General features: G+C 39.4%; 1 protein-coding gene and 1 long non-coding RNA gene across 3 annotated transcripts in view; one reads left to right on the top strand and one right to left on the bottom strand.

Moving 5' to 3' along the window:
* Positions 1-26688, bottom strand: part of LOC117811288 (protein kinase C epsilon type-like) — a 95319-nt gene that overhangs the window by 18916 nt on the left and 49715 nt on the right. For both annotated transcript variants that reach the window (XM_034681472.1, XM_034681471.1), the window contains 3 exons: positions 14265-14419; positions 1928-2066; positions 1401-1589 (listed from right to left, as the gene is read on the bottom strand). In XM_034681472.1, coding sequence (XP_034537363.1) covers positions 1401-1589; positions 1928-2066; positions 14265-14419 — 483 coding nt within the window. The remainder of the gene's footprint in view (positions 1-1400; positions 1590-1927; positions 2067-14264; positions 14420-26688) is intronic.
* LOC117811293 lies at positions 655-2689 on the top strand. Its single transcript, XR_004630970.1, has 3 exons — positions 655-708; positions 1959-2090; positions 2312-2689. It is a non-coding gene; the product is annotated as an uncharacterized LOC117811293 (long non-coding RNA).

The following is a 26688-nucleotide window of genomic DNA, read 5'->3' as shown; positions in this document are numbered from 1 at the left end:
TGGAGGTCCTTATGAGGAGACAGTAACCACAATCACTTTTTTGTAGGGATGCTCCGATTAATCGGCCACCGATCATTAAAGGCCGATTTCTGTGAAAAAGTATGTGATCGGCGTATGCCGATCAATGCCTTTCATTGCCGATCACAAAAACCATCATCGGTAGCTCATACTTGGCAGCCTGCAGCCTGAAGAGGACCTGTGTGTAATGTGCCCCCTCCCCCTTTCCTTCACACTGCGCAGGCGCGCAGCGGCAAACCACAACAAACATGTCTGCCGTGTGGAACTTTTATACAGTCTGTAAGAGTGTAAAGTTTGCATCCTGCAACACATGCGACGAAAAAATACCTCGCAACACAACCAATTTAATAAGACATTTAAAGAGCCAACACTTCACTTGAATGAAAAGAAGACAGCCGGAGCAGCATCAGTCAGACGGCAGCTAACACAGCCCACGGTGGCAACACCCGCCCGTATGAGCGTGACAGTCAAAAGGCTAAGCAAATAACCCGAAAAATAATTGAATTCATCGGGCTAGATGAGCCTTTCTCAGTGGTGGAAGACACTGGGTTCCGCCGACTGCTCTCTCACTTGGAGTCCCGCTATGTGCTACCGGGACGTAAATATTTCATAGACGTAGCGCTGCCAGAGCTCCACCAGACAGTCTATTCTCACATCGAACGTCTCCCTAAAGAAGGAGTCCCATTCTCTGTAAGTTTCACGAGTTTCCAACATGGCATATTCTGAAAGACAAACTTGAGATATATTGTCTTTTATTTATATGACTTTCTGCACTATTTAGCCTGTTGACAGCCTTAATGTTTCCAATCTGTTAAAGATTGGGTTACTGATAGCAGGTAAATTTAAGTGTTTTTCAGTTGTCCTTTTGACTGAATAGTTGCTGCGTTGTGCCTGCAAGGTTTTTTGTATTTTTTCTCTCGAAGGAGTTAGTAAAAACATGTTTTTTTCCTAAATTAAGGGGATTTTATGGTTCTTTTTTTCCCAGATCATGTAGCACTCACCATAACTAAATTGAAAAATTTACAGAAAATCCATGTGATCGGTATCGGTGATCAGCAGTGATAGGCACTCATGGTTGATCGGTAAAGGAATCAGCAGCATAAAACCTGATCGGAGCATTACCTACTTTTTTGGGGAAGAATTTTCAGGTCTAAAGCTGCTTCTAATGCTATGACACAATATGTATTAATTACTTTTGTTTTCTTTGTAAAATTACATTGAACTAAAGTAAATATGAGGCCCACAGAGCACTTCAAAAGAAACCTAACATTTTTTTCTCTACCTGTCCACAATAAACAGCGGGGAGGAGTACAAAAAATTGTACTTTAAAGGCACAGCCCATTAAAGTACAAACAGTAAAAGCGTAACAAATAATGACTTACTGCTTTTAGAATAGAGACAGCCTCCTTGCTGAGCCAGACAGGATAAAGGACGTCATCATGGAGGATGGACTCAAACAGGTCATCCTCATTATCAGCTTCAAATGGTGGCTGGCCTGCCATCATCTCGTACATCAGCACCCCCAGAGCCCACCAGTCCACAGAGGGGCCGTACTCCAGCTCTTGAAGGATCTGATCATTTGTAACAGACAGAGACAGAGAGAGAGTAAACGGCGGTCAAGGCCAGCAGTAACATTCAGATATCATAGCTAAGCCAGAGCATACATGTAATAACTTGAATTAAATTTGATGTGGCAAGCCCACGTTACTTTGGGGCAAGGTCTAATATAATTTGTATACAATATTTCAGGATATCCAGCATCACTCAAAAATAGGTCAGCTCTTTATTCAGTTTGGTTTTAGCTGGACAACACAGAATAGAGTATCATCTGCAAACAGTCAACCTTAGGCATTCAGCTAAATATGTGCATTTTGTGGTGCATTGGGTTTGCTGGTTAGGCTGAGGTGACCTCAGGTGCGATGTAATCTGGCGTCCCACAGAAGGTGGTGGTAGTGACCCCATTCAGGATTCCCTCCTTGCACATCCCAAAGTCTGCCAGCTTACAGTGACCCTCCGCATCCAGCAGTATGTTGTCCAACTTCAAGTCCCTGCAGAAGACAAGAGTTATAAAGGTAAGAAAAAGACTTAGCATTAGGGAAATATGGCAGACTAAGCAACATTCAACAGAAAAAAAAAACACATTCCTGAATAGATATTCCCCATGGTGTGACTTTAAGCCAACAGAAAAAAAGGTCTATGTTTTGTACTTTAAAGATTTGTTAACAGAGCTAACGTTGAGTATTGAATGCTTCTCATAATGGTTTTCACAGTCCCACAGAAATTTTTTCCACAGAATTCAAAGTGACCTGTCTCTTGAAGATGGAGGAGAAATAGACAGGAAAAGGAAGGGAAAGGGAACAGACTGGGAAAATCAGAGCAAATTGAAGGTTGAGTGGGAGAAAGAGACCGAGGGTCGAGAGAGAGGGAGAAGTGAGAGATAAGAGCAGCAGTGTTGAAAGATGACAGGGCTGGTCATGAATGCAGCCGCTCTTGGACTTGATGGTTGATCGCTTCAAAAATGTCAACATCTCCTGGATGTAGCCAATGCAACCATTCAGCCCGAGGTGTTTTCAAAAAAACAGCCGCCCTGACAAGCCGGGGAGGAGATGAAGCATGTGTGTGCGTGTGTTTCTGAAGTCAAGAGCTTATGTAACTGTTCTGTTTTTGTAAGCCCCAAAAATAAAAAAAGGGCAGCTTAACGGCCCAGTTTAAGAGCTCCTGTTGAAAAGTTTGTTCTTTTCTGTCCCATCATGCCTTGCACTGACAGGTTATTGATTACACTACAGAAAGCTGAGAGAAAATTGCAAAGGGGCTGCTGGTGATATATGATCACCTTTAGTTTTTCTTGTGATTTAAGCCAAGTACATTTCCTTTTGTTCCAGACAAATTATTGTTAATAAAATGAAGAACTCTACACCAGATCATGCAAGTCAAATAAAACTCTGAAAGTTTATGTTTGATTATTTTGTCTGTCATAAAATGGGGTCATAATGAGCAAAGAATTGGCTTCAGGCCATATATGTGGATGAAATAGGTTTTTCTTTTTACAAATTCCTACTTTATATTTTTTTGTACTACTTAATTACAAAACAACAACCAATCACAAAATTCTAATTTGTATTTACAGTTTGTGTTTTTGGCAGGTATGTGGTTCCTGTGCAAAGTTGTACCACATAATGTATTCTCTTGGGGTATAAGTGTAAAGAAAAAATACCATGAAGTGTGAGGTGCAGAGAAGCATGAAAGTTGGCTTCATATCAAGTTTTGCTCGATGGTTCAAGTCTTGGTCAGACTTTTGGTCAGACAAAAAAACCTACCTTCATTCTTTAAAAATGTCTGCGTTGAATGAGTTTGAGTCTTTTTTTGCAGACAAAAAGGTGAAATCTTAGCTGCATAACACTTAACCTAACACATACACTATATTACCAAAAGTATTCGCTCACCTGCCTTGACTCACATATGAACTTAAGTGCCATCCCATTCCTAACCCATAGGGTTCAATATGATGTCGGTCCACCTTTTGCAGCTATTACAGCTTCAACTCTTCTGGGAAGGCTGTCCACAAGGTTGAGGAGTGTGTTTATAGGAATTTTTGACCATTCTTCCAAAAGCGCATTGGTGAGGTCACACACTGATGTTGGTCGAGAAGGCCTGACTCTCAGTCTCCGCTCTAATTCATCCCAAAGGTGTTCTATCGGGTTCAGGTCAGGACTCTGTGCAGGCCAGTCAAGTTCACTCACACCAGACTCTGTCATCCATGTCTTTATGGACCTTGCTGTGTGCACTGGTGCACAGTCATGTTGGAAGAGGAAGGGGCCCGCTCCAAACTGTTCCCACAAGGTTGGGGGCATGGAATTGTCCAAAATGGTTTGGTATCCTGAGGCATTCAAAGTTCCTTTCACTGGAACTAAGGGGCCAAGCCCAGCTCCTGAAAAACAACCCCACACCATAATTCCTCCTCCACCGAATGTCACACTTGGCACAATGCAGTCCGAAATGTACCGTTCTCCTGGCAACCTCCAAACCCAGACTTGTCCATCAGATTGCCAGATGGAAAAGCGTGATTCATCACTCCAGAGAACGCGTCTCCACTGCTCTATGGTCCAGTGGCGGCGTGCTTCACACCACTGCATCCAATGCTTTGCATTGCACTTGGTGATGTATGGCTTGGATGCAGCTGCTCGGCCATGGAAACCCATTCCATGAAGCTCTCTGCGTACTGTACTTGGGCTAATCTAAAGGCCACATGAAGTTTGGAGCTCTGTAGCAATTGATTGTGCAGAAAGTCGGCGACCTCTTTGCACTATGCGCCTCAGCGTCCACTGACCCCTCTCTGTCAGTTTACATGGCCTACCACTTCGTGGCTGAGTTGCTGTTGTTCCCAAACTCTTCCATTTTCTTATAATAAAGCTGACAGTTGACTGTGGAATATTTAGGAGCGAGGAAATTTCACGACTGGATTTGTTGCACAGGTGGCATCCTATGACAGTTCCATGCTGGAATTCACTGAGCTCCTGAGAGCGGCCCATTCTTTCACAAATGTTTGTAAAAACAGTCTGCATGCCTAGGTGCTTGATTTTATACACCTGTGGCCAGGCCAAGTGATTAGGACACCTGATTCTGATCATTTGGATGGGTGAGCGAATACTTTTGGTAATATAGTGTATGTTAAAGGAATAGTTTTTAGTTTTTTTTAATTGTCTTGTATGAGTTACTTGTCAGTAGTTTCTGTAGCTCCGCCATTTTTTTGAGAAACCAGCTTAAGAACTGGAGCGGTTTGGAAAGTTTTCAGCACTGAACTGACATCCTAGTAATTCCATTTAGCAGCCCAAAATAACTGTAGTTTTGAGGTTTTGAGCAGCTGTGAACTGTGCTATATTAAAGGGTTCATTGATGGCTCTGGGTTGAGGCAGGAGAGAGCAGCACTCTCCTGGGATGATAAATTAAACCTGTGACCCTGTGGCTGCCATTTTGCATACGTCACCTCCAGGCGCTCCCTGCACATTAAATCTGAATTGAATGCCTGCAGCAGGGCAGAGAAATAGCATGTGAATGTAATGCATTTTTGATTGCATTTAAAAGGACACAGACGTTAATCCTTGTGTAACATCACCTGGCTGCAGGGGAAATTCAATATTAAGTGTCTACAGGTGCTCAGCTGTGCTGATAAAATGATATCTATTTAAGAGAAGATATCGTACTGCGTTTATTTATTTATTTTGGAAAAGAAGAGCAGTAGCTAACTGATGTATCATACCAGAGTTAGCCATGGATAACTTTAATTATCAATCAGGTCTTAAAGATTAACATCCAAAGGCTGAGAAATGCAAGTTTGAGTGTTTTCTTTTCATTTTTGTTCACAGGTAGAGGTTGTGATTTAGCATTTTACATAGCTCAAACTTCAAACTTCAAGGATTAAAAAGCACCAAGACCATTCAAAAATCATGTGGGGTGACAAACATGGGATTTGACAGGCAACAGGTACATGATGTTCCTAAACTTACATGCAAATTCAATACCTCTGCAACCCTGAATGAGAAAGAGGGGTTTGACATATCATTGAGACAAAGCCTAGTGAACAAAATGGAACAAAGTGAGGAGGAATGCATGTATCAATGTAGAGAATGATGATTTGAACAACTTTGAAACTACTTGAGAAGTTCAAGGGTGAAACTAGATGTTAAGTACTTAAATGTTCTACTTTTCACCAACAGAAAACCATGTCCTTATCTCTTTTTAAGAAAAAAAAGTCAAATGTAGATTTTTCAAATTGATCAATCATCATCTTATCAACTTATTGAAAAAGCTTGCATCACTTTGCTGGACTGGACTGTACAATGTGGGAATGGGCTAATGTTGGCTGCAGCTGAATGTATCTTTAATCTCACATGACATGAGAAATTCTGTCAATAAACAAGAACTCATCTATGAGCTCTGTTTGGATCTCTCTCTCTCTCTCTTTCTCTCTCTCTCTCTCTCTCTCTCACACACACACCCACACACACTGCCTCTCTATCTTCCATATGCACACAAACACACACACACACACTCAAACAAACACACACATAGGGCAATCAGGCTCAATTGAGAGCATTTCCTGTGTTTCATGTTAATCTTGAGTGATTTTTCCATTACGTCCTCAGCAGCAACCCCTGTGCTCTGTGACAGCTATAACCCCTCTCTCTTTATAACTCTCTCACCCCCCTCATCACTCCATGTTCCAAACACACATCTGGTCAAGAACACACAAACACCATCATAGAGACACTGTTGCTTCTGGTATATGTATCTGTGAATCAAGGCATGAGAGGGTCAGGATGGGAGATTATTGAATTACTGGTAGCGTGAAAAATAAAGCCAAGAGCTATAAAACCTACACAAGAATCAACTCACTTTTGTATGTCGGTGATAGGCATGTTGAATATTAAATGTTTTCAACCATTGTAAAATAATAATCTATGACATTTGCCTCACATTTTTTACCACTACCAGCCAGTGAAGTTGCACTTTACATCCAATTATTGGATCCACAGAATGAAAGACCGTAAACTCTAGTAAACTAGAGTCTTCACTTCAAACATACAGGAGTGATAAAAACAATGAATGATGACACATTACTTTGGAAAGCATGTGATTATTGATTCTTCAGCATATCTATTTGAAACTTTATCATAACTTGCAATTCAAGTGTTTTTGAGAGGTCAAATTAGCCTTGACCTTTGACCACTTAGTTCTAAATTCTGAGTTCTACTTTAAATCGAAGTGGACACTTGTGCCTGCTTTAAAGATATCACTCCTCCTGGTGCTGTTCACAAAAGACAGACTTATAGATTTCACAAAAGGTCAACCTGAAATCGTGGTATGGTTCACAAAACCAGCAATAACAGTTCATCAGCAATACTAAAATTACATCAATCTACCCTATGAAAACTGGGACAGAAAAAGAAACAGGTTTTAACTTATAATTTTTTTCATTTGTTCAGAAGTTTAACTGTAAAAGTGACAAAAAACCTCCACACATTTGGACCAAAATATGTCTGATGAACCGGTGTATATCCATGTATGTTCCTGCCCTCAGAGCCATCTGAACCTGCTCTGTCAACGCTGTCGCATCCAAACATGAACATCTATTTAGTGTCACGGGCTTCAGTAACGTTTAAAAGATGAGAAAAAGAGGAACATGTCCCAAAAAATGTTCCTTAGTTTTGGAATGGGGAGTTTCATCAATGCAAGCGTCAACAAGGGGGTGATGGGACAAAAGGCGACCATCAGAGGAGAGTGATGGAGGAAGAGGGACGAGCTGTAAGGAGTGGGAGGCGGGATGAGGGAGGGGAGAGGAAGTTGGGACATAATGTTCCCAAAACACTTGTTGTTCATCATTCTCTGGTCAACAAAGTGGGTCAAAGATGAGAAAAAGAGAGAGAGGCAGAGACACAGAGAGCGGATCAGGTAGCTCAGTCAACCAGCATTCATGAATTAACATGCTGTGTGTGTGTGTGTGTGTGTGTGTGTGTGTGTGTGTGTGTGTGTGTGTGCGTGCGTGGGTGCATGCGTGCGTGTGTGCGTGCGTGCATGGTGTCCCTGACAACCTCTGAAGGACTCATATTCACTATGAAAACATCAGGGCTGAGAAAACAATGTTTAAAGACTGAATCATTAATCTTCATGTTTGTGAACGCCAGCTGGAGACAGACTTGATGCAAGCGTCTGCATGAAAAAAGTTATTTTTAGAGAAGGGCACACTCTTTTAAAGGCCACAAATGGTTTTTAAACCACTCAGGTACATACTGATAAACATTTGAATGGATATGTATGTATTTTCTTCTTGAAATTAAAGGTTTGCAAAATTTCAGTGGGCTGTCTTCTGTTTATAAAAGTACAAGTTTATCTTAAATTAAAAAAACCCTTAGGTTCAGAAAATCCTGAAACCTTAGCACCAGTTCAAAATGACTCAACTTAAAGCTCCTGTGAGGAACTCTTAATCTGTTCAGATTTTGGTGTTCCCTGTGGACCAAGTGGTGCCTCTTATCTCTCCTTACCTTGTCCTGTACATGTGTATGTAGAGTTTTCCGACATAATTGACATCCTGCGGTTTTTTAAAATCTTTTTTATTAAACTATAACTTGAGGCTTTTTTCCCTTTATTAGAGAGACAGAAAACATGGGGGAAAGACATGTAGCCCCAAGCAACCACATGGACAAAGACTGTAACCTCTGTATAAAAGGCAAAATTTAATGGCTAAGCTTATCAGGTGACTCCATTATGCTCTCTGTAATGGTCAAACTTAATGCTTACTGTAAATCATAAGTTTGGAAAATGAAAAAAAAAAAAGTGCTATAATCGTCTCATTTGACTCTTACTGGATGGCAGTTAAGTGATGAGAATATTTACTCTAGTGTTATGAGCTTGTTTGATCTTGTTTTGTCATCATCAGGAGGCACTACTATTAATTTCACTCTGTTTTAGAACAAGACTCTTAACATAAGCTTTAAATCTATTAAATAAAAAATACAAGATCTTCCCATTGAAATTGAATTTTGGAAATATTTTCTGCTTAAGCAAAAAAAAAGTTGTATTCGATAAACAGTACAGTGCTGCTTACGAATTAATTGGTCTAGGATAGCATAGGGTGGTATCCAAGTTTGTCTTTTTTTCAGAACTTTGTATCTTTTTTGGTGTATGCTTTTTTTAAGTAAATAAACTCTACTCACTGGTGTATAATAAAAATATACAATTATAAATAGGATATAACAACTAATTATCACGGAAAAAAATGGTTACGTAATAGAGGTTTCAAGGTATTATAAATATAATTGTTTTTCATTAAGGTGATGTAAAACTGCATTGTACTTGCACCTTGTCAAGGTGAGCAAAAAAGACTACCTAATAACTAAAGGTGAGGTGATAGAACATAACCCACTTTTAGTCGAAAGCTAATGCCTTTTAAAGTCAGTCTTGGCTTTTTAATTATCAATAATGTTTACAGAGAATCACTTTAGGGATACAAGTTACAGCCTTCAAGTAACAGTCTGAGTACAGGTTAAATTTGATGGTAATGGTGCTATTGTGTTTACAGGGTTAGTAATAAAAAGATAGCTTGATGAGAAATGTTTAAAACGTCTTCAAACATATAAAAATTAGAGAAAACTTATCTTACTCTAAGAGCATTGAAAAGTTGGAGATGGACACTTCTGTCAATTCATGCTTATTTGAGTGGAAACAGTCTTAGATATATAGCTTCAGTTTTCCTGCCATTTCTCTGTCTTTAAGTGGAGGCATTGAGGAACACTTACTGCTTTGTAACAGAGGCCCGGGTTTGAAACAGGTATGCCCCGTAATAAGACCATTTTTGAATCCACCTTTGATGTATCAAGTCTCCGTGAGGTGTGTTTGACTTTACAGACTGACTGGGTGGAGTACCACTTAAAACATTATGTAGCCAAACCAGCATTAAAACAACACAAAAGCTTTAAGCTCCCGGCCTTAATCTTGATGCCTTATTCGGATTAAATTGTGCCAACCCAAAGAAACACGTAAGATGCATTGACAAAGTAGAAATTTTACAATTATAACCCGCCTTCGTTAATAAAAGCATTGTAACACAAAGTGTGTGAAACAATGAGTGGAGGTCCAGCAGGCACCAGCAGGACTGGACTTTTGTTGCTCTGAGATCATGTAGCCAAAATAACTGAATCATTTTACATCCTCTGTTTATGAACGATGGAAGTCAGTTATGTAATGTTCTAATGGTTTTATCCTGGGTCAAGCTTCGGCTTTAAGCACCATCTCATTTGAGTCTCATGTTGTTTTTCTTCAAGTGTTCGAACCTATTTCATCTATTTACCCCCCAAGCCCAGATATTCATTTACCATTTTCTATTGGACCTATGCTCTTATTTTGAAAATCTTTAATTAAAGTTCATTCATTTTTTGTTTTATGACATTCTTATAATTTTAGTGGTTTGATTCAACAGTCATTTTCCTCTGTTGTATTCATTGAGCTGATTCAAGCCACCATACTGGAGTCATCATTTGGGCACCATTATTTTATAAAGTAACATATTGATAGAAAAAAATATTAAATATCATGTACGTCATGCATTTCCCTGCACCAATCAGAGTCTCACAGTGCTGACCACTCGCTTTTCTTTCAGTAATTTGTAAGTGTAGTTTTTTTCCACATTAAAAGTGCTTATTCGGCCAAATTTCACATTTTCCTAAAGCCAGAAAGAAAAAGGCAAACATTGAAGTCAAACACTTCACTTTAAGACATGACAGAGTGTGTAACAGTCTGATTACTCTTGGCTGAGTAATCATTGTTTCTAGAGTTAGTTTAAGTTGACTCCGCATATTTTATAAAGTCCAAAGCCAATGAAAATAACTCCAGCACACCTGGCATTAAAGTCATCAGATAAAACAGATGAGACTTGATTAAAGCCTCTAGGTTATTTGATTCATGTTAGGTTTCAACTTGAACAAAAGCAAGCCAGTTTCTCAATCTTCCTCTAATTGATGTGATAATTCTTTACCACTTATTTCGCCTTTTGAATGGAGACCGTTGAGTGACATTTTGAGTTCAACATAATTTGTGGCCACAGCAGAGTAATGCGTGACACAGGATAATTAAATTGTGGCCTCGAGTTAACATGTGGCCAAGATTCCCAGTGAGTGATTGATTTGACAGTTAAAAAAACAGCAGGAGGATTCAATCCTCTCTGAAATACTACTTAAGCAAGTACAGAACAGAATTAACGAAGGAAAAAAAAGACGTACTGCTTAGTCCACAGGGGTTGACAAAATGAAATGAAAATAAAAGTCCCTCAAAGTAGGTTTAGAATATGACTGGTTCTAGCCCATGGTCCTCACAGAGTTGTTTTAAACAGTATTTAAGTTTAATTTTATACAGGAATACTTCTCAGGCAAAATATGTCGGTAAAAAGGCAACATGATATCATAAACCAAATCGCCATATACACACACAGCCACATTCCTTTCTATCCTATCATGGGACATATGGTGAGCACGGCAGGTATGAACACACATGCCTGCATACACATATATTGCATGACAGGAGAATCTAAACAACAAATTAGAGCTGAGATTCATGAAGGGAAAACACCGGAAAGAGAAGAACACAATTTTCTTTTATCAGGGTTTTTTCTGGGAGCAAAAAGTCTAAATCTGCTCTGAATCTCCATCCATCACAATGGTGTTATCATTCAAACACTGAGTAGGTTTTGTGTGCTCTGTTGTGTGTTTGCTATTGGTTGACAATGATATTATGACTGAGGAGTCCACACACACAGATAGAAGAACATAAGTAGGACAGTGAGGTTGCCATGAACCGGGGTCAACGAGTTTGTGTTTCATAACCGAAGAAAATATGTATTCTTAAGAGGAATTTCAACCTTTCTTTTTGAATCATTATGATTTAACACGAGGCAACTACATGAACTCCCAAAAACGAAAATGACTTTGTGCTCAATCTTTCTTTCATCTGTCAGGAGGACGGTTTGAACCATTGAACCAACAACAGGCACACAGTTAAACTATGTGAGATTTCAAGTTACACATTAATCACATTAATATCTATGTTGTTGGGCAGCTGTGGAGGATCATGTTTGGGGGGGAAAATACATATGCATGGATTATGCATGTTGACTTTTTTGAGCATTAGGGATGTAACAATACACTAAACTCACAATGTTGGTTTTTCAGTATGATTTTTTTCCTGAGTAATCCAATTCCAGTAATCCAGTCCAAGCTTCAGAGAAGAGGCTGCCTCATTAAACTTTTATTTGTGATGGTATTATTTTGCCATGTTTACTTCCTTATGCCTTGGTGACTTTATTCCCTGTTTTGATGGCAAATATGCTTTTATTTTGAAAGGACACATACAATATTTCCACTAGACTGTAAAGATACTGAAGTGGGAAAATAAAACCTGATAAAACAAAAATGTGTTCATCATCAGATTTAAGAACACAATGATACAGTCAGTTCTTTTGTGAAGCCTTTGACACATGAATGACTGGACCAACCAGGACAGGCTATTATATTTTTGGGAAACAATGGTAACTATTGGCTGTTATTCAAAGATGTTTTTGAGAAAAAATTTGATGTCTTAGCATCTTGCAAAGAGGCTTATGGTCTTAAGATATCTTAACTCGTAACAAAGAAAAATCGTAAATAGTCATCAAGTGTACTGTGGTGGGACACCGAGGTATGGCTTGGTTTGGGAGTTTGCACTTTGCATCCTCAACAAGCAAAATTGTCATCTCCCAAAACCTTATATGTATGCATCTGTTCAGCTACAGACGTAAAAGACATCATAAAGAACGGCACGTAGTGACCCCTGCTGTTTAAAAAGGGTATTAAGACATTTTCCATCTCACTAAATAAAATTTCCCTTACATGTACCGATTTTATCTGTTCCATGAGAAACCAGTACATCCCCTATCATGTTGACATATTGTGGAAGTGTGGTTTAGTTTATTACCACTTGATAAACAAGAACCCAACTTCAGCTTGGTTAAAAACTTTACGACAAACTGATAGGGAAGCAGTGGGGGAAAATGAGGAGTAAGTGTAGACAAATTAAACTGAAACTGGAAAATCATTGACATGGGGCCTATCATTGTAGCTACATACTATATCAAATTAAAATAAAGAAAAAAAAACAGATTACAGGAGATTAATGGATGCAGCAAACACTTGGGCAAACTTTCAAGCAATGGTTGAAAAACTACAAGTGTGCAACTCGTGATGGCATTAGATAAGTAGTAAAGGGATTACTAAAGTCAGCAAAGGTCATTCTAGGGGCACCATGTCAAGAATACACATAAATATATGATACATTCAATATTGACTGGGATTTTTAAGTCTGGACTAAAGTGGGGGATTTACTGACCATCCCAACAAAAAATCCCAGCAGCAGAAAAGCTGTGTAATGTTGTTGGTGATGTGACGGACGGCAGGAAGAGACGACAGCAGAAAGTTCAAATAAATAGCCAAGAATAACCTTTAGAGTTATGTAATTATCCTGGGTTTTCTTTGGCAGGACAGTATGCTCCTCTGCAGCAAACAACAAGTGCTGTAAAGCATGGCTCTGGTACAAGGTTTGTACTGGGGTGTGCCATTTAAATCAATCAGCTTGCCAACTCACAAAGTTATGTCTGTCATGGTATCCCAAACACACAGAGGTACCCTGTCACTCTTAACTTCACACCCAAAAGATCATGACGCAGGTAGCACTGCAGTTTTATTGTTTTGGTTAAATTAATTTACGACATAATACCTCAGCAGCTAACTGATGCGTCAAACAATCGTCAAGAAGTAAGATGTGTCCATCATCAGAGTTAAGATAACAATGATACAGTCAGTTCTTTTGTGAAGCCTTTGACACATGAGTGACTGGACCAACCAGGACAGGCTATTATATGTTTGGAAACAATGATAACTATTGGCTCTTATTCAAAGATGTTTCAATCAGTAAATGATGTTGACGTGCTTTTTCAGAGATGGAAGATTTAGGACAAATATGCCACACATTTATGCCCTAAATTATTTCCCAGAATCAAAATGATCAGATGATTAGTGTTTGGTGTAGATTCCTGGAAAGGGTACGACGCAGGTAGCACTGCAGTTCAGTTTTTGTTTTGGTTAAATTAATTTACGACATAATACCTCAGCAGCTAACTGATGCGTCAAACAATCGTCAAGCAGTAAAATGTGTCCATCATCAGAGTTAAGATAACAATGACACAGTCAGTTCTTTTGTGAAGCCTTTGACACATGAGTGACTGGACCAACCAGGACAGGCTATTATATTTTTGGAAACAATGATAACTATTTGCTCTTATTCAAAGATGTTTCAATCAGTAAATGATGTTGACGTGCTTTTTCAGAGATGGAAGATTTAGGACAAATATGCCACACATTTATGCCCTAAATTATTTCCCAGAATCAAAATGATCAGATGAGTAGCGTTTGGCGTAACTTCCAGGAAAGGGCACTGAGGTTAAAAGTTTACAGTATTTCTGTTCATTAATTCTGGGCTCTACAGGCAATGCTTGTTTTCTCTTTTGTAGTAGTCGTGATTTTCCCTCCAATAGAGATGCATATCTCAGCTGGAGGCTCTGAAGTGAATAAATATAACCATCATGCTTCACAGTATATAAAACATCTGAATGATTTCTGTTTGTATCAAGACTCTTTATGTGATTGGTTTAAAGTTTGTTGGCATACCTGTATACGACTCCATGTCGGTGGAGGAACATGAGGGCAGACGTGACCTCAGCTGCGTAAAAACGAGATCGAGCTTCGTCGAACTTCCTCGATCGCTGGATCTGAAACATCAGGTCACCTCCATTAACGTACTCCATGACAAAAAACAAACGATCCTGGAGAGAAGAGAAGACGGCAGGTTTAGTTACTTTGTCTGAAATGTGCATGAAGACAATGAATGATGGAAATTGATATAACAATTCCTTCACAAGAGCCATAATATAAGCCAGACATTTCATGCTGAAAAACTTTGTGCAGAATGCTCGTGAGTGTGTTTTAGGATGTTGAAAAGTTGTTTTCTTTCACTTGTTTAGGCAGGACTTCAGTGTATTTGTTATGATTGATGTAATAAATATCCAAGTATAACCCTGCTCACTTCACACACAATGTCAGACATTTTCCAAAACTTAACCAACAATATTTCAAAACTGGATTGAAGTTAATTTCCAATACTTTTAGATGGTGAATATCAGATAAATAACATCCTAATTTTCACATTTTGGAGGTTATTGTGGATTATGGTTTTTAAACAATACAAAAACAGTGTAACATTTTAATAATATCACTATGTTAAATATTCACTTTTTTCAGAAAGAGTAAAAGTTATAAAACATCTTAATGTTAGAGGGAAAAAAAACAACTTTGGATGAGATTTTTTTGACTGCTATCAGCAGATAAAAAATAAAAATGTGCTACAATGTGACTAACACTGATCTCCTTTGGGTCCCCTTCCTCTGAAACACATACACACAATAACACACACGTGCACTTTAAATTAAAAACTACACCACGCCCTCTGAGCTCTATTCTCTTGGTACTGAAAATGGGCTCTGAGAGAAAATGGCATCCTTCCTGAATTCCAGCTTGCTTTCTTCATATAGGAAATAAGAGGGAAGGAGTCACTGTGTGTGTGTGTGTGTGTGTGTGTGTGTGTGTGTGTGTGTGTGTGTGTGTGTGTGTGTGTGTGTGTGTGTGTGTGTGTGTGTGTGTGTGTGTGTGTGTGTTGGGGGAGTTGTGATATAAACAGCCCCGTATATAAGAGACCCGGAGCAATCCCTCTGAGCCATTGTGTGAGCCCAAAGGGTTCAAACACTTAGCAGTTAAAGTTAAAGACACACACACACACACACACACACACACACACGCACACGCAAACATGCATGCACACACACAGACAGACAGACAGACAGACACACACACACACACACAAACACAAACACACACATGTAGGGACTGTATATACCCATGTGTGCACATGTTAGGAGCCTAATTGTGTTTACTTCGCACTTACAGGAGCCCCCTAGTGGTGAGGAATATAGATACTTATATCGTGGTACATTTATCCATGATATCATTTTAATAGTATATTTTACATTTGTGTAGACTTGAGGGCCAAACATAAAACCCATCTGTCATGTTTAGCTTCAAGGCTTATGTATGATACAAATAAAGATCAAGATTTTCTAAGTCATTTATATATATCCTATTTATTGGTCAAGTTAATGTGGAACTCTTTTTGAAACACAGCCTCAGTTTCAAATTCCATAGTTACCCATAGATTGAAATAGATACACCTTTAGGTGGCATGTCCACTGCCACCGTTTTATGCGCTGGGAGCGCACATAACCTCACTTTCAGAGCGCTTCCCACCAGCGTTTACTGTTTCTGGGTAACGAAAGTCGTCCTGCGACACTTCCGCGTCCCATTAGGTCTGTTTTAAAATACTCTGTATGCTTCATACATGCTTGAAACAGAAAATATTGATAGAAATTGTGTAAGAGCATCAGCAGCAGCTCTAAACCAGGAAATTATATCTCCAAAAAACAAGCATAACTTTTCTCCTCTGCACGGACCTCCGCAAATGGGTTGACAATTGCAGAAGTTCCGTCCCTTCTTCATTCTGATTGGTTGCTGATCAAGAAGTGACATTCATGAGCGCGGCTTTCCAAAAGTTGAACTGTTTTTAACTGAGAGCGCTGTGACTAAAATCAGCTGAGGGCGCTGATCGCTGAAAATGCTGAACCACATAGAGTTTGCATAGAAAACAGGCGCGCCAGAGCGAAAAAACGGCGGCAGTGAACACGCCCCCGCATAGCTCCAAAATCCATTCATGGACAGCTGCAGAGTTGTTCCATATGAATATTATCCTGGGCATGATTCAGTTAAAAGCCCTCTAAACAACAATGGAAGGTCAACTCTGGTCTGATATTTGATGCATGTCATTCTTCCATTCATTAGGCTGGTAGTAACAATGCTAGCCAGGCAAGCTTGAGTTTACTGTTGATGTAGTCCACAAAAACTACATATTCTAGACCACAGGAGATCTCTAGACACTTGGAGTGTAAAGCTGGCTTTTGTCACCCTTAAATCCCAATCCTGTAGCATTAAAAATATACCAAGATTACAGGGGTTAATAACTAAAGGGGTTGACATTTTGAACAAGAAAGTGAAATTGGAGATGTAGTACAAGCTTAAGGGAAAATAACTTTGTGGTACAACTTCACAAAACTGTAAGGCCTTGACCACATCCATCATTTTGTTTGTTTTTAGCTTGTTCTTTTCCGTTTTGTTTTTTAACGTTATCTTTTGGGGGCATTATTGTCTTGATTGGATAGGACAACTGAATAGAGGCAGGGTATATGGGAGGAGTGGTGAATGATGCTCAGAAAAGGACTGTGGCCAGGACTTAAACCAGTAACCACTGCAACAAGGACAATAGCCTCTGTATATGGAGCATGCGCTTCAACTGCAACGCCAAACAGCCATTCTTAGGGCTTCTTGAAGTCTCTAGTAAGAGAAAAGACATTGGATAGAATCAGAAACAAGGAAGAGAAAGTGAGCTATGACATGCAGCAAAAAGCCACGGGTGGGAGTCAAACTTGGGACTGAATTTCATGGACTATTGTCTCTGTACAGGGCGTGTGCAATTGTCCACTGGGATAAACCAGCAACCCAATACTCCTGTCTTCATCAGAAATGACAAAGGCCTACGGAATTGAAGGTGATTTCCTGAACACACAATGACAGTTAAACTAACATGACTTAGGAAACAGACAGCCAGGTCTCTGGGTGTGGTCAGGACAGTCTTGTGTCTTTGTATTGTTGTTTTCAGGGGACTACTCCTGTAATTATGCACTTTCTTCCTGCTTTTCCTCTAATGAAAACAATTAATACAGGGGTGATAACTGGTAAGCGTGAAGCACAAGACCTGCTTAACCATAACCTTGATTTCTTCTGGTATGTTTGATAGCATAATTTCCAAGAGGGTTCAAATATATCATCAAATATAAGGTAGAATTTCACGTTTTAAAAATACTGTATGAAAAAAATGCAACGGAACAAATAAAACATCAATGAAATTAACAATATCAAACATTTCCTGTACTTCACAGTGTTTTTCACATGATTTCAATAAAACAAATACAAATACAAATACAAATGCTGTGCCTTCAATGAAGATGGGAATGACTAAATTTCTTGTTGCTTCATAACCATAAATTAGCATCATCGAGAGCTAGCCTGCTAACATTAGTAGTGCAACTAGCTAGCCTGGGCCAACTCACCCCTTGTGACAACTGTGTGCTACAGAAGCAGATGCAAGGCGAACAATGCCCACAAGTTAAAACATTGTGACTTATCAAATCCAATTTAGAGTGCTTGTACCAATACAGCAAAGTATTATTGAATATATTGAATATGAATGTTTTCCTAAAACATATACATCTGGAATACAATGACTACAAATCAACTGAGGGGTTACAGTTTAAGCAGTTTTGGTAGATGTTTTGGTACATAATCTTTGCGGTAACTCTGGGCTGGAATTAGATTTCGCACATCCTACTGAGGGAAAACTGCACATTTTCCAGCCCAACCACCAATGCCCAATTTAGACTTATTTTCCAATATCTTTACTCAAAGTATTTGCAGACACAAAGCCCTGCTTGGATTTTGGTTTCTTCTCTTGCACGTATCTAGAAGCTGCACATCTTAATAAGTTTTCACAATCATCTCAGGGAGGCAAAATCTACCATGGCAGGGGTGTGGCACAGTTCCTTCTTATACGAATGTGCACAAATTTTGCTCTGCCTCAAAGTTTACCACGCTAAACTTTCTAGTGATCATTTCTTGGCTTGGCCACAAATATAAGGGGCTGGGCCATGCTGAACATGAAAGGGGCAATTGCAGGCAAGAAAGTTGAAGGCAGCCAGCATTGAACAACATGGCACTGTTAAAAAATAATCTAACTACATATGTTTACTGCTCTGTCAAATTGTGAAACAAATACCGAAGGTCTACTTTCTTTGGGGAGATAGCTACTGGGTTGCACCTGTCCATTATGTCTGCCTTTGACTAACATAGCAAGGGCCATTCTTTTTAAACTTTGCTTGATTGGGGTAATGCTCTCTAGGCGGACAATGTAAAACTTAAACCCACTGGGATTACTTTTAGGTGAAAGCATTGAAAAAGAGTGAGAGTATTGTATCAGAGATGAAGAATCTGTATTAAATGTAGACTGGTTGTGTCCTGCCCATATCAAATGCATCAGCCCAAAGTCAGTATCAGATTATATCTGTTCCCAAGAGCAATTTAGACCAACAGCATCATTGTTGATACTCAAAGATCATGTGAAATAGTCCTTGAAGCAGTTGCGTATGATGTTTTTCCCTCAATCTACTTCTGCTAAAACAAGTCTTCTGTGTTTCTTTTGTATCCTACATCACCCTCCCTATTCAAAGTGTATGACTTAAGAAATGAGCTTCTTGGCTTTTGCAGCCAGCCTCAAGTGGATTTTAAAGAATGTGATTTTTTTTCGCAATTCCTTGCAATGCATTGGTTTCCATTTTCAACTCAAAGGTTGCCCCATAATCAAAAGAGGATTTTGCATCAATAACATGCAAAGTGTTGTAGTCTCCTATCTGGTCAGATTGATCTGGTCAGTTTAGTTGTTAACCTAAACAGATAGACACATTTGAGGATGATCTCATCACATCACATTTAATACTTCTAAAGCTGACCTCAGGACTTCTTTTCCCCCTCAAGTATCGGTTTAATGGGGCCTCAGGATCTGAATCAGTGCTTACATAAGTGGCCGAAGGCCCACCTCAAGCAGTATTCTCTCTCTCTGCTCCGTCTGAAAGCGACTTTAAACAGGATGTAGAAATAGTTTGTTTAAATGTACCCAGAGTCCCGGCTGGTCCCACCCAATCAAACATGAATAAACATTTCCTGAGTGTAATTACAAATGTACAGATACTGGTTTCCCACTGTGCACACACACAAATACAAACACACACACATGCATTCAATGTTCTATAGATACCACCCAACATCACAAAAATGTCTTGATTGTTATCTTCACATAGTATATATAAATATGTGTGTGTGCGTGCGTGCGTGCGTGCGTGCGTGCGTGCGTGCGTGCGTGCGTGCGTGCGTGCGTGTGTGCGTGTGTGTGTGTGTGTGTGTGTGTTTGATTAAACATGCCCTCTCTATGCCACCCTCCTGTTGTAATGTAATGTATGTCGAACAAGTCACAACTTGCATCTTATGATATCCTGATATCATTCACTCTTACTTTCTCCTTCTTCACTGTCTTACACACACAGAACAAAACAATCAACAAGCAGCCATGTCTTCATTTGTTTCCTCCATCAGTCATGTGTGGATGACTCAGTTCCTAACGAATCAAAATAAGTACAACACCAATTCGGATGCTGTGTAAAATGTAAGGAAAAAATGTGGTTTGTAATATCAATTCTATATCTATTTAAAGTTGCTTGCATCCCAGAAGGTGCCTTTCTGTGTGGAGTTTGCATGTTCTCCCTGTGCATGTGTGGGTTCTCTCCGGGTACTCCGGCTTCCTCCCACAGTCCAAAAACATGCTAACCAGGTTGATTGATCACTCTAAATTGCCCGTAGGTGTGAGTGTGTGCGTGAATGGTTGTCTGTCTTTCCATGTTTCCCTGTGATAGGTTGGTGACCTGTTCAAGGTGTACCCTGCCTTCCTTCGAAGTCAGCTGGGATTGTCTCCAGCCCCCCCTGACCCAAAACGGGACAAGTGGTCAAGTTAATGGATGGATAATGGCATCCCTACTTGGCATCCATGATTTCCAAAAGAATGTCAAACTTTGATTTGGCAGACTACAGTCCATCCTAAATGGGCTCAGAGCCAGATAAGTCACCAGTGACTGTCGATCATATTAATATATGATTTCCTCTTTGCATGTTTTAAGCCACAGCTGTGAAAGCAGCAACAGACTGTGTTCAAAAACACATTTGTTGCAAGTGATTTTGAGCCAATGCAGTGGTTTCCACTGCAGAGCCATGCCTGTTTTTCATGCAGTGATGCCTGAAGGGTGCAAAGATCACAGCCATCCAGTTTTGGATTTTGGTCTGTCCCTTTTGAACAGAGATTTTTCCAGACTCTGGAAACTAAGGAGTTATTGTAATCGATGATTTGTTTCAGAAAAACATCAGAGTTTTCTCAATGTTGAGTTATCACACCCTGGTTTTCTTTAAATGCTACTAAAGTAACTGTCCAGATATATAAATGTTCCATAGAGACATGTGGACTATCTCTTTAAGAGGAGGGAAGTTTTTTTTGTCTTTATGCACTGATGATGGCAGCAGGAAACGATTGTAATTGGGGGACAGAATGTATTGTGTGTGTGGCCCTGGAACCAGATCAAGAATGTTTGTCCTTAAAAAACTCCTGCTTGTGTCCAAGTATAGACCAAACACACACTGTGGGACTGAAACAAGTAAATCCCATTGTGAGTCTTCTGTGAAGCATCAATATAAAGTATAGATACTGTACAATAATTTGTCCAAAACCACAAAGTCTTTGTTCTTCAGCAGATTTAAATACTAAAGATTTACAACCAGCACTAGTAAAGAAGTTGAAAACATCCAAACATCCAACTGACCCCAAGACCAACACACAGAAATTCAAAACAGTTTTTGTTTTCTTCCAATGGACATGCGGTTATATACTATAGAACACACACTTACATACTGTAGTAGGCTATCTAATTTAAAAAAGAATCGTATCTAAGATCTTCTGGAGGGTTCAGTTAAGGTAAAGCCTTTCTCTGCCAAGGTTGGCAGCAAAGGAATGCATAAAGTCAATAAAGGTCCTTTAAAGTATAGAATTACATAAGTATGTGTGTGCCTGAACTTGAACCCTCAGCCAACATACAGAATATCTACTAGTTGCTGGAGTCTTGTAAGAACTCTCCACTTCTCAACACTGACACATATTTGGCTGAACAACCTGCGTTGACCTACAGACACACTGTGAGTGCTCGTGTTTGCGTGAGTTCATTGTTTTTGTATGCTTGATTTGCTCCCACTGTCGTTCTTCACGATGGCTGACAGGAGTTAAATGTTCATGGGGGCTGCTGGTTCTCTCACAGAATAGGTTCCTACTTTGATTTCATTGGTTAAAAAATGAACTTAAGAAAGTAATTTGTCTTAATTAGTTTTCATGAGAAAAAGGACTGAGGAAAGTCAGGACCTTATAAAGTCACGATCCAGTGCAGTGTAGAGATTGTGTTATTCGAAATAACAGAGGGGAGGCAGATGATTGTTTTCTCTGTTTCTTTCTCAGCAAAGACATTTGTTATTATTGAGTTTTTATAGCAGCATCTATTAACAGCAAAAAGAGCTTACCAAACACTGTCCAGATATTATGTGTGGGTAATATCAGCACATCTTAACAGTGTGGCCCCTGACTGGGGACATGACAGTAAAAGACAGAGATGTGTGTACATGTAGTAAAAAAGAGCAACATCAGTTTTTGATTTTTGTTGTATAAGGTTTTGCATTTTCTACATTTAATTTCTTTATACCAGAGCTGTAGTGAGGTCAAGCTTATATATAGTTAATTTAAAACAGCATGAGCTGCTTGAAATTCTTCTCAATTATGAGCATATTTAAGAGTAGAAAATGATCTGTACCCTTCACTCAAATATTTTAAGCTCAGCACAGCAATTTGAGTTTCTGGCAAGCTCAAATTTCTACTTCTAGATAGAACATGTTTTAATTGGCTGTGTGACTGGTTTTATTTAAACCCATTGATTTGACTATGATCTTTGCACAGGTATGTGCCTTACAAATCACTTTTAATGGCTAGTATGGATTTACTGATCCTATGACCAAATTATGTGCCACCCGAGTGAACAACTGTTCTAGGCAATGCCAGCCTTTTACATTGAAGTCAAATGTTATGTTCTGAGCCATTTTTAGGTTAAATCTTCAAAGGGAAGATGGGCTTAGAGTTAAATCAGCAAATACAAGGCAGAGGATTCTGGTGTTAGGGGGAAAATTATAAGTGCATTGTTGGTTTTCAATAATTTTACTTTGCTTTATTTATTTTTTTAAATACATTTTGCCAAGATTAAATATTCAACCCTCATACACAAGTCTTGGCAGCAGAAGACCACTTAAATACTTTTGCAATAATAAAGTATTAAAGAAACACCAGTAACTACAAGGTTTACCTGCATGCAACTTTTTGGTTTAATGGCTCCATAATATAAGAACAATTCAATTTTATATAACAAGCCATACATTGGTCAGTGTGTCTGACAAAGTCAGAAACGTTAAACAAAAAGTAAACCTTCTTAATGTGGCAGTCTGAAATAACATACCCAGCTTCTATACAGAAACAACTTTACATCCATCTTTTTGACTCTGAGCATCATGTCTATCTATACATTTGTCTATCTTCCCTTGTCCCACTATCTTTCAAAAAAAGAGAAACAAAAGAACAAAGGTTCATTGATGTGCCTGCTCTGTTTCTGTTTGTCTCTGCCTCCTCTGATCTTCACAAATTACTGCTCATTAAAGAATACTTAAACTATAATTGGTCTTGTTCCCTCCTTTAAGAGACTAAAACCAGCCATCCCTGTTTTTCTTAATCCTCTTGCATCCCTTGTATCTTTCTTTCTAGTTCCTTGCCCATTCTTCCTTGTCTTTACTTCCAAACTCCTTCTCTGTGTGCGGTGCAGAGCGAGGCCCGGCACTACTCTTGTATAATGTTATTTACATTTCTGGACTGTAATTAGGCTGATAGGGGAACGGCTGCGATCCCACAGTCGATTAAAGAAAGGGGAGAGGAAGGGAGGGATGAAACAGAAGAACAAGGGAGGAGGGAGGGCGTAGGTGGGACATAGGTTACAAAAACAAGAAAACTTGATTTCTGTAAAGTGACATCACAGAGCACCAAATAGACTTTTCTTAAGGAAATGAAAAAAAAAATCTAAGAAATCGTATGACAGTGGGAAAAAAAAGGGAAAGCCAAGTATTTTTTTCTTTAAAGCTCTGTTGGCAATTTAGTCCATTGCCATATTTCATTATATTTAAAAGCCAGAAATCACCATAAAGGGTGGAGCAAGGATTTACAAAAACTAAGTTGTCAGCAAGCGGAACCTCCGGTCTAAAAATATAACTGCAGTTCATCTAGGATCCGCTTGTGGCTGGCTCCGGAAGTACCGGAAACCACATACACACCAATTCAAAAAAGCCGATCTTCACAGCAGAAATAAACATGTTTACAGCCTGGTACAAAAGACGAGTGTAGTCTGGATAAAAAATAAAATGAACATAATGCTGTGTTGGGGTGACCATATGTCCCAGTTTGACATTGACGTTTTCAAGCTTCGTTAAAAAAACATCCCTAATGCACCGCAGGTCAATACAGATTTGTCTGTACATGTGTCAGTCAATCTCCATGTGCAGCTGTTGCTTAGCTAGCCCAGCTTGCCATACTGACAGGACCTGCTGTGTAACAACAGGTAGGTTAGCTGTCATGCCAAAAATGAAGTCAGCGTTTTTCCGAAGAGCACCAGGAGAGTTAAAGTTTCAGTCAAAAAGTACCAGGCAACAAATATGCTGCATTTTTCACACATTGCAAATGTCAATTTTCAGTCGCCCACAATAGAAATGCCAATGTACGAATATCAAAACAAGCAAACAATGGTGGGAACAGGCTGGAAGAAGCATTGTTAGAACCAATTTCAGTGAGGCACACGTCCACAACCAACTTAAACAAGCTGCTCAGGAGTTGTTTGTTTTTTAAATATAAATGTCTGGTTGATCATTGAAGACAGGATTTTCCATCTGCTGAGGGACTTTTCATTGTGTTGAAAAGTGTACTGATGAAAATACAATTGTACCATGAGCTAAAACATTTGAGTTTATTGTATAGTCTCCCTACCTGAAGGTTTGATGGTCATCCTTTACTGTGTTGAGGACTTAAAACTAGCAAGTGAGACCACAAGCTTGTGACAAGTAGACTAGTTTTCTCACAGTCTAATACTATCAAACTTGTTTTTACAACCAGTGGTCCAGTCCCCTTAAACCTGCCTCAGACAGACAGCAGGTTTGAGGCACTTCAGCATCGTCTTCTTTTTACAAACTCTGGGGCTATGTCCACTTCTTATAAAGAGTCTGTAGTGTGTAAATACACACATCTGCTAATCTGAACTTTTTTTTTAAAGTTACACTTACTGAGAAGGAAACATGTCTGAACACAGGGTTCTGTGTTGCAGGTACAGTAAATTAGCCATAGAGGGGCCTCCCAGTGAAAGAAAGGGGGGCTTAGTAAGTGGAAGAGGGAGTAAGAAAGAAGGCAGGGAGAGGAAAAAAAGTAAAGAAGTGAGAGCTGTGCGCTGATGGAGGTCAAGACACAGATTTGGGAGAGAAACATTTATTCATTTTTGTGTAGTAAGTAAAAAAATAACAGTGCCCTCTAGAGAAGAAAAAAAGTACTGGATAATCTAAAGAAATACACTTGAATAAGATAGTTTGTGTTGTGTAAACTACCATGCCAATTACCATTCTCCAACTATTAGTCTCTTTCGTAGTTCCTAAAAAACTTTGAGACAAATGGACCCCCTGAAAATTCTTGCTTTAGGGAATATTGTTCAAATCACACGACCAAATGAGTCCTTCAGTTCAAAGTGCTTTAAAAGGTATTAGTCAGTTCTGATCCAACATTCGTTATAAATTGAAGAGCAGAGGCTACACTGAATTGTTTTGTTCAATGTATGAGGAAGCAGCAGAAGAATGAGATGCTATAGATGATGAGGAAAGTGAAAGCTATAGTCAGAGGTGGTAAAGGTGAAGTAAGACTTGCTCAATGAGGCATGAGAACAAAGGAGGTGATGGTATAAAAACCTTGAAAACAGCTTGACAAACGATGCCTATCCTGTGTGTGTGTGTGTGTGTGTGTGTGTGTGTGTGTGTGTGTGTGTGTGTGTGTGTGTGTGTGTGTGTGTGTGTGTGCGCGTGTGCACGTGTGCGCATGTGTGCGTAATAGCTATCAGAAAAACAATTGCACCATGAACATCCCAAGACTCTGATGAACACAGTGATGTGGTTTTCATGTCTGCACTGGCAAAAAATGTAGTCAGGGAAGCAATTTTAAAAATTGGTAAAATTCTGTGTCCTTATTTACATTACAGTAAATTAGGGTGAGTTTCTGTGACAGTTTGAGATCTGCTGGCCAAAGGGTACAATCTTTTACTTTGGTAACCCTTTCGACAGAAGTTGCACAAGATTTCCAACGTTTTGGAGTAAAATTTGTGGATTTTGCAGTAATTTGTTCAGAGGATTCCCATGGTCTCATCAGCAGCCTTTCCACTCTGTTGATGGCATCACATACTGAGTCCCACTGATGAGCCTGGAGAGATAAGAAGCTATAGCCATAACTTTGTCAGCAGAATAATGTTAAGCAGTTGTTGCTTTAAGCATTTTTAAACTGTATCAAAATTCACAATATATCTGTGTACTTGTTGATAGGACAAAGGGGTACCTTAAACCTCCTCTCCTTTTCTTTTCTGTATTTTGTGTTGACTGGCTCTCATGTGGGAAATTGGGATTGGGTTCAGCTGTAACGGGTTTTGTCCGACAATGTTAAACGAATCCCTTGCCTTAGGTGCCACCCATGAAAGGGGTTTGGTCTTGTTAGTATGAAGTCACCTGATTGAGGTGATGAGCTGCAGCTGGGAAGCGAAGAGGACGCTAACAGATCAACACGAGACTCAACCAGAGAGCCGCCCGAAAACACTTGGAGAACCGACAATGCTTTTAAACTTGCCCAAGCAACCAAAAATAACTATTGAACTCCTCAAAGAAGTTTGGGCTCGCCCCACACATCCCACGCCGACCAGTATATCCCGGTGGACCGGTCCGGCGCGCAGGTGAGCTGATCCTTTTTCAGTTTGCCCTACCAGTCTTCCCCTTTGTTCTCGTTTAATATCACATGTCATGTTAGGGCTTTTAGTTTGCATTCATACCTCTACTTGGGGAAGTCTGTAACATAATAAAAAGTCAAGTTGACTCATACATCTTAGACCCAAGCAGTGATCAGTGCACTACA

This window comes from Notolabrus celidotus, chromosome 4 (assembly GCF_009762535.1).
Source record: "Notolabrus celidotus isolate fNotCel1 chromosome 4, fNotCel1.pri, whole genome shotgun sequence".
NCBI classification, from domain to species: Eukaryota; Metazoa; Chordata; class Actinopteri; order Labriformes; family Labridae; genus Notolabrus; species Notolabrus celidotus.
This window is presented reverse-complemented; position numbering and strand designations above follow the sequence as displayed.